This window comes from Prorops nasuta, unplaced genomic scaffold, assembly GCF_024137725.1.
Source record: "Prorops nasuta isolate Cenicafe-Biocafe unplaced genomic scaffold, Cenicafe_Pnas_1.2 PNAS00009, whole genome shotgun sequence".
In the NCBI taxonomy this organism is placed as follows: domain Eukaryota; kingdom Metazoa; phylum Arthropoda; class Insecta; order Hymenoptera; family Bethylidae; genus Prorops; species Prorops nasuta.
This window is the reverse complement of record NW_027116806.1, coordinates 2217404-2226437: the sequence shown is the minus strand read 5'-3', so window position 1 is coordinate 2226437 and position 9034 is coordinate 2217404. Positions and strand designations below refer to the sequence as shown.

The following is a 9034-nucleotide window of genomic DNA, read 5'->3' as shown; positions in this document are numbered from 1 at the left end:
GGAGATTCGTGTTAGTTGACTATAGCACTCGGAATGATGGAATCTGAGAGCGCTGATTGGTCAATATTGCGTAGTACCAACATATAATAGGCCGTTACCAATAGTTGGATACGAAAAATGAGATTCATCCGCCATTTTGGTGTGGAGAAATGTTTACATGCTGATCGTAGCAGAAAGAGGTGTAAAATGGAAAAATGTCAAATGTTGTCGTTACTAAAGTAAAAATTGAATACTTTGAATGAAAATGAAGAATATTCGTACTTTTCATTCATTATTTTCAATTTTTACTTTAGTAACCTTACCATTTGACATTTCTCCATTTTACACCTCTTTCTGCTAGGATTAGCATGTAAACATTTCTCCACACCAATATGGCGGATGAATCTCATTTTTTGTATCCAACTATTGGTAACGGCTTATTATCTGTTGGTACTACGTAATAATGACCAATCAGCGCTCTCAGATTCGATCATTCCGAGTGCTATAGTCAACTAACACGAATCTCCTATGCTCCGCTGTTAGGAAAAGACCCTGTATAGTTCCTGACGCGATTATTTTCAGGGATTAGATCCACATCTCGGATCAGACTTACCGCAGTGTCGCAGCTTACGAAAAAAAAAACTAGATCACCCTAGACTAATACGGATCTAGTGAGGAGGCTTTCGCTAGAGTGAATCCGGATCCAGATTTAAGTAGAGTAATTAGGGCCTATTCAAGTGTGGAAATTTTAGCTGTCATTAGTAGCATTATTCTAATCAACAAAAGGTAAATATTAAATTTCCAATTTGTTTTGCTAAAGATAAAGAAAGAAGTATAATAATCATTAATAATTTTCAATTTTTATATAATATATTAATTTTCTTACATAATTTCTCTTAATAACATATTATTTACAGATTAAACAATGGATTATATGAATTTATGGAATATTTTATTTGAAAATGATGAGGAGGAAGATGATGTATTATTATCTTCCTCCTCATTATTTTCAAATAAAATATTCCATAAATTCATATAATCCATTGTTTAATCTGTAAATAATATGTTATTAAGAGAAATTATGTAAGAAAATTAATATATTATATAAAAATTGAAAATTATTAATGATTATTATACTTCTTTCTTTATCTTTAGCAAAACAAATTGGAAATTTAATATTTACCTTTTGTTGATTAGAATAATGCCACTAATGACAGCTAAAATTTCCACACTTGAATAGGCCCTAATTACTCTACTTAAATCTGGATCCGGATTCACTCTAGCGAAAGCCTCCTCACTAGATCCGGATTATTCTAGGGTGATCTAGTATTTTTTTTTCGTAAGTTGCGACACTACGGTAAGTTTGATCCGAGATCTGGATCTGATTTCTGAAAATAAACGTCCACTTCGTATAGTTGAGTTCGTAATGATCGTATAGTTAAATTTACTATTTAGATTTCTCTCAGTGTAGATTTGTTTAACGCAGAACAGTTTAACTGAAAATAACGTGTACATTTTTTATCCACTGTTCGACAGGTACTTAATGATATTTTATATCAAAAGCTTTGTTTTTTTTTTAAGCCATCGTACTGAACTAAATCTGAAGTTGAACTGAACTGAACTGAACTGAAATAAGCAGTGAAGAAAAGCTCTTATTAATGCAACAGACGACAAGAGTTCAAGCAGTAAGTCAAAAGAACACACTTTTACACAAAAGTTGGCACTTTATGTAGTAAATCTCTCTAACCAATCAACTAACAAGAGAAGAAAAGCAGCTTTTATAAAAGTACACGTGCTATTAATGTCAAATCGCATATAATAAGTTTAAAAAGGAATCTAAAGGACCGATTGATTTATTTAATTCTTCTTCTTCTGAAGAAGAATTGATAATAAATAAAGTATAGCCATTTATTGAAGATGATGAAGGTAATATACAAACGAAAAGCAACATTTATTAATTTTTTTCCTTAAAGTTTAAATTAACTATATTTCAATTTTTTCATATGAGAATTTATTATTATTTATCTTAAATGAAACTGTTCAAAGACTGGACAAAATTAAACACATAAGAATTACAAATTAAGTAGAAAATGTAATCAACAATTATAATAGCATTGATTTTAGAATGCATTTCCGCTTGACACGACATGTAGTGGATAATTTAATTGAAAGATTTCAAGTATCGGAAATATTTACCTCTCTAGAAAGTATGTTACTTAATATATATATATAAATTATGATTTTGTAAATAATTGTACTTTTTTCATTTAGATCTTGGAGGACGCACAAAAATAACAGCCTCAAAACATATACTTTGTTATTTGTGGTTTGTAGGACATGAAACATCATCGTATAGGGATGTATCGGATGGATTTGACATCTCAATTAGCACCCTATTTAATATTATCAATAGAGTGACTAATTTTATATTGTTAATAGCTCCTCAGTATATAAAATATCCTACATCAACAGAAAAAGAAGAGACAGCAAGATATTTTGAAGAAAACAAAGGGTTTCGTAAAATAATAGGTTCGTACATTTATTAGTCTTTGAATATTTTAATTTAAAATTAAGTGTACCTATGTGTAATTTTTTGTAATATAAAAAATATTAAAAAAGTTGTGGTACTCTGCATGTACTGTGACGCTACTGGCTATCCTTAGGGATAGTATAGAAGGGGAGGGAGGAGTGATCCCTCACCGATCGCGTTCGCGTCCCAATAGGCGACTTCCTACAAGACCCGGGCGCCTTCGATGTACTTTGGATAATACCCGAATATTTATTTATACAGAGGGGGTTCTAACCCTCGTACGCGAATATCTGGGATGGGGTGCTAATACAATAACTCAATAACTGCGGTCAAACTCTCTTTATTATAAAGTCGGTTATCAATACGAGACCCGGTTCGCTTTACTCGTTCTTGGGGTGTTACGCTAGGTCCTAAATGTGGACGCGGCCTAAGTAGTGCGAACGCGGCTGAAGTCCCGATGACGTACTAGCTAACCTCGCGCTCGAGCCGCTAGTGGCGTTCGCGGCGGTCCCACCGAGTCGCGCGGTACTCGCGCGCCACCGGCGGATTCCTCAGTTAACTACTACGCGGCGCTACGCGGATAAGTCCCTCTTCCCGCGCGTGCGCGTTGCGAGACGGTTATTCGCACTCACTCCGTTTCCGCGTACTCAAACACAACAACGACCCGGATTGTTTACTCCCGAACGTCTAAGGTCACGAGTCCTCCCGATAATTATGCTAAGTCCGCGGCCTTGACTGACTGAAGGGAACGTTCCTGTCAACGGTCAAACGCACAACGAATCGATGTAATCGCGAACACTTCTACTAATTCGCGTTTTTACTCTTTAAGATATTCGTTATCGGTCCGACGGAATGACCACTCCGCTAAGTTGCCCGCTTACCCGTGACAGGTGAGCTGGGCCAGCGGTTCCCTATAAAACCGTTCGGTGCTACGAGCCCTAAAGCCCTAGCACACCCCGGGACGTCACAGGACTTTACTACAAAACGAATAATCACCCTAATTTCTGCTTACAAGGGCTGGCTCTCTTCTATCCCCCTGCTCTCTCTCGCTCTCTCTGCTCTCAGTCTCTCCGTCTCCCTCTCTCTCTCTCTCTCGCTCTCGCCCTTAATTCTCGCCCTTAGGGTAGTAGGTTTCCTCTGGCCGGTATGGATTCGTGGCGGTGGCAGTCGCTGCACTTTTTCGTGCCTTCCAATTTCTGTCCGATAGCGGCTGTCACTTCTGGGGTTCGTACCGGCTGGGGGAACTCAGATTCGGGCACTATGTGTCACTTATGACTTCTAAACTACGTGTGTCGGGGCAGTTCGCGGGAGCAGGTAAGGCCCTGCGCCTGTTCCGCCGCTGCCCCGCTACACCCATCGCGCGACACTAGGAAGCCGACAAGTTATCGATCCTAGATCAATACTTATCGGTTGATAACTCCCTAGTTCGCACGCGACCCGCCTATCTAGCGCTTGAGATTAGCAAAGCGCTAGATGGCAGCTATTGTAACGCTGCGGGAACGCAACGTTACAGTACTTAATTTATTATTAAAATATGTTTAGGTGCTATAGACGGGTCACATGTAATCATAGACAAACCTAGAAGAGATGCTGATTCTTATTATAATCGAAAAAAGGATTTTTCAATTCAACTACAAGGAGCAGTAAATGAAAAGATGAGATTTCTTGACGTATATATAGGTTACCCTTGATCGGTGCATGACACAAGGATTTTTAAAAACTCATCTATATGCAATGATTTAACACTAGATATATCAGTGATTGAACCAGTCATTTTTACTGGTACTAGTATAAGTGTCAAAAACGCAAATTATTTTTACTAACAACATATATACAGTAATGTAAACTTTATAAAATTAATTCTTTAGTTATAACTAGAAAAGTCATGATATCATTAGGAAAAAAAAATTACATGTAGTAGGAATTTTAAATTGAAATACCAAAAACAGTCATTTTGACTGGTCTGGTATATCTAGTGTTAAGTGTACTGTGTGATAGTAAATACGTAAAAAATATACATTCATAATTACAATTCTTTCCATTATTTATTATTGTAGTTATAATTCCAGATCATTATTTTATTTTGGGGGATAGTGCATATCCATGCCTAAAACAGCTACTTGTGTCATACAGGGATAATGGGCATTTAACGCGCAAACAAAAATACTTTAATGAAACATTCAGCTCGTGCCGAGTAGTAGTGGAGCATGCGTTTGGACGACTGAAGCAAAGATTCAGGCAATTATTTCACTTGAAATTAAGAAATATAGTATAAATAGTTAAAGTAATACGTGCCTGCTGTGTATTGCATAATATTGCAGATGACGATATTGAAGTCTTAGAGGCAATTGTTGATTTTACTGATGATTTAAATGATCCTGTTCAATCAGATTTTGTATTAGAAAATGGTAAAGAGATTCGTGATGAAATATGTGATTTAATATATGTCAATAGAATGTAAATTTGTTTCGCTTATAAAATAAAATATTTTATTCATCAAACTTTGTGAAAATATATAATAATTTACACAAATTATTATCCTTATAATATAATTATAATATCAGTCGCATTGTGGAAATATTACAGCAACACATTTTACTTCACTGCAGTTACTTAATATTAAAATCATAGTTATTGTTTTGAAGTATGTAGGTGTGTGTGCAAATTAATCTGATTAATTAACAATATTTTTCTTAACAAAAATAAACGCAAATTATTAACTTCGCTTCTTAAAATCACATTATACATTGTACATTTTAATTAATATTTTCTTAAGTTGCAAAATAACTAACAAAAAGGGCATTCTGTTTAAAATATACATCAATGTAAGCATATATGCAATTGTTACAAAAATAAACTTAAAAGAAATAATATTACATTATTGCTAAAATCACAGTTATTTTTTTCAAATACTTTAGGTACGTTTAAAGTAATCTTTAAATATTTCAAAATATTTTTTAACAAAAATAAACTAAATTAACACTATTTATAGGCCAGGAGGGTTACAGATTGACATGGCTCTAACGTGACGTAACTTAGATAACTACTGGAATCGCTCGGGAATGGTGCACCTATTGAAAATATCGAGGTGCGCCAGCTTGAAAAAGTGTGCTATTTGCATAAACAATGAAAAGGTGAAAAAAAATGCGAAAATTGCGTCTTTTTTCGGAAACAATCGCATATAACTCGGTAAGTGTGCATGTTAGAGAAAAAATGTATACTTATAAATTTGTTTGTTATGAAATTTTTTACGAGATAGAATTGGTCCAATATCCGTAGATTGAAATGTTCGCTGCAAAATGCTAGAAAATGCAAAAAAAATTAGGTAAAAAACAAGGTAATTTTAAATTATTTTTTTAATAATGAAAAATTAACCCAATCACGCCGTAAATTTATAGAAAAGTACTTGGCTGCAATACAAAACGAGAGCCGCAAGGCCGATTAAGATCGGATAGACAGTTTTCGCATATTGTAATTGTTAATTAACCTACCTCAACAAAAAGGCCTATTTTTTAATTTTGTGCCAGGCTCAAAGTTATGAATATTTTTTTGCGATCGCGCTTTTACACCTTCTTGGATTCTTTAACTATCATATACAATTGCTATCTTAACGATTTTTCAATTTTTAATAACTTTTTAAGTGGTTTTAAAAAGTTTGAAAATTGAAAAATCGTTAAGATAGCAATTGTATATGATAGTTAAAGAATCCAAGAAGGTGTAAAAGCGCGATCGCAAAAAAATATTCATAACTTTGAGCCTGGCACAAAATTAAAAAATAGGCCTTTTTGTTGAGGTAGGTTAATTAACAATTACAATATGCGAAAACTGTCTATCCGATCTTAATCGGCCTTGCGGCTCTCGTTTTGTATTGCAGCCAAGTACTTTTCTATAAATTTACGGCGTGATTGGGTTAATTTTTCATTATTAAAAAAATAATTTAAAATTACCTTGTTTTTTACCTAATTTTTTTTGCATTTTCTAGCATTTTGCAGCGAACATTTCAATCTACGGATATCGGACCAATTCTATCTCGTAAAAAATTTCATAACAAACAAATTTATAAGTATACATTTTTTCTCTAACATGCACACTTACCGAGTTATATGCGATTGTTTCCGAAAAAAGACGCAATTTTCGCATTTTTTTTCACCTTTTCATTGTTTATGCAAATAGCACACTTTTTCAAGCTGGCGCACCTCGATATTTTCAATAGGTGCACCATTCCCGAGCGATTCCAGTAGTTATCTAAGTTACGTCACGTTAGAGCTATATTTGAAAGATTTTGTCTTAATTCTCCTGGCCTATTATTAAAAACATAATTATATATAGTGCGTATATTTTAATTAATCTTTTCGTGCAATTAGCTATTTTAGTAGTTCATTTCGTTCTTTTCGAAATTCATTAGCATGTTCTAATTGTCTTACATAATCTCGATAGGCAACATTAAGTTGTTTGTATTCTTCTAAGATCTCTGTTTGAATATTACGCTTAGCTGTTATCGATTCTTCCAATCTACTAATTGCTTTCTGACAAACGTCTAACTATCGGGCAGTTTTCCCCATTAGTTTTCGTTCATTTTGAATAATTGGTGACTTAACTGCATTCGAATCAGGTTTCGGTTTGCTACAGTGTATTGGTTCTATAGCTTCTACATCATCGACACTTTCTTCAAGTGATAAAGTTTCTCTTTCCTCCGAGATGGCTTCAGCTGGTCTATTAATAAATTATACATTATACTACATCATTAGTAAATTGTTGTATGGTTGCAATTCAATAAATTATCTAATATCAAATATAAATGATAATATTTAATAAAATACTTACACAATTGTGCTTATCGTGTCAAATGATTCCGTATTTACAGTTAAACCATTGTTTCCTGAGAGAGCTACTGGGATTATATTATGTTTATCGGCTAATAGCTCAGATAATTCCCTGCAATAATAATTTTCAATATCAACTTTAATTATAAATATTTCATTTGTACTTACATTTCATATGGACAAGTTAAACGCCCTCTACCACTTTTCTGATTATTGCAAATTGCATTTTTATATGATCTTTCTGATGATTTATATTTATTTTTTGCTTGTATACAATTAATATCATATCCATAGCCCTTCATCTTTAAACTTATATTTTCCCATAATGCTTTTTTTGTTCTGATCTTCTTCATTGCAAACAAATCTTTTGTTTCTTTGTATAATGATATAAACAGTTTTGTACTATCATCACACCATCTAAAGATTTGACTATTTTCCTTATTGCAATCGTTCACAAATATGTATTTTTCGTCCATGGTTAATAAAAATGTACCAGCAATATTATTATCATTTAATGGAATTAATATTGTTTTATTATTAATGATAAGTTTTATATTTTTATAATTAAAATCTATCTCTGTATGATTTATATCATATTCAGTTTCATCTGTAATTAAGCATTTTAATAATTAATTTTACTGATATAACTTCCTCATGCACTTTATAATATTTTTAAAAATTTGTAAATACCTTCCATAACACATATTACACATCCATTATCTTTTATTATTATATTTCCCTCTCCATCCCTTTTTAAAATACCTCTTTCAGTAGTTTCTAGAGTTTTACTCATTTTTAAAAATTTCTTTTAGTTCGACGATAGATGTAAGAGTGTACATACGTAAAGGAGTCTACCAGATCTACCGTATTTAATGGTATTTAATTGTACTTCTCCCACGTGTATTCCTTGCACTCACTATAACTGAACTGGCTACACTATTCAGAGACCTAGATCAAGCAGTTCAGAGAACTGCTAGAACTGGACATTTTGCATTTCGAAAAGAAACAGTCAGGGTTAACGTCACTTCTCGTCAAAAGAACACCCTGGTGTACACTGATTGTGCTATTTGCAGGGAGTTCACTTCAGTTCTTCGAAAAAAAAAAACAAAGCTAATATTATAATATACACTTTTGATTGCACTGATCACTAAATACTTTATGCAGTTAGGTTATATTGAATATTATCATCCGTCTTATCCTTGCTATCGTTATATATGAAAGCATTCCATTAAACTTAGTCCAAATTTAATAACAATGTATTTTTCTTCCTAGCATCTTTAATTAATTGTTTATTGTTATAATGGTCGGGGTGCCTCTATTATATTTGGTTTGACGCTTTCCCTTCCACGATGCCCTGGCACGTCCTCTGCCCAATCCTCGTCTCAAAACTGAAAGAAATACCATTAAAATGTTAGATGTATTGAACTTAATATGATAAAAATTGAAAAAATTACCAGCTCTTTGTGGTTTCTCAACGACTGCGTTTTATTTATCGCCTTAAATTTTTTTTATATTTTTATTTTCAATTTCTTGATGCTTGTCCTTAGCAGTCTTAACATTTATAAACTTGTCCAACTTTTCTTGAAGTTTTCTCATCTCCTCACGCAACTCTTTTACTTGCGCGTCTACAATAAAAATATTTCATGTTTATTAATATTATTTGAATATTAATTAATAAAGTTCACTTACTTTGATTTTCTTG

At 33.1% G+C, this 9034-nt stretch overlaps 1 protein-coding gene and 1 pseudogene across 1 annotated transcript; one reads left to right on the top strand and one right to left on the bottom strand.

Annotated features, from left to right (window-relative positions):
* The first annotated feature begins 2104 nt into the window (after positions 1 to 2104).
* On the top strand, positions 2105 to 5533 carry LOC136776143 (uncharacterized; annotated as a pseudogene).
* Positions 5534 to 6873: 1340 nt separating this feature from the next.
* On the bottom strand, positions 6874 to 8125 carry LOC136776142 (uncharacterized). The gene is made up of 5 exons (XM_066731518.1): positions 8023 to 8125; positions 7501 to 7939; positions 7334 to 7444; positions 7108 to 7222; positions 6874 to 7050 (listed from the first exon to the last, which is right to left on the bottom strand). The coding sequence occupies exons 1-5, from the start codon at positions 8123 to 8125 to the stop codon at positions 6874 to 6876; spliced, it is 945 nt and encodes a 314-aa protein (XP_066587615.1).
* Between the last annotated feature and the right edge of the window lie 909 nt (positions 8126 to 9034).

Coding starts and splice junctions, on each gene's coding strand:
- LOC136776142 (XM_066731518.1), bottom strand. CDS start 8,125: ATGAGTAAAACTCTAGAAACTACTGAAAGAGGTATTTTAAAAAGGGAT. Junction 7,940..8,022: donor TGTAATATGTGTTATGGAAG/GTATTTACAAAT, acceptor GCTTAATTACAG/ATGAAACTGAATATGATATA. Junction 7,051..7,107: donor CGAAACCTGATTCGAATGCA/GTTAAGTCACCA, acceptor ACTGCCCGATAG/TTAGACGTTTGTCAGAAAGC.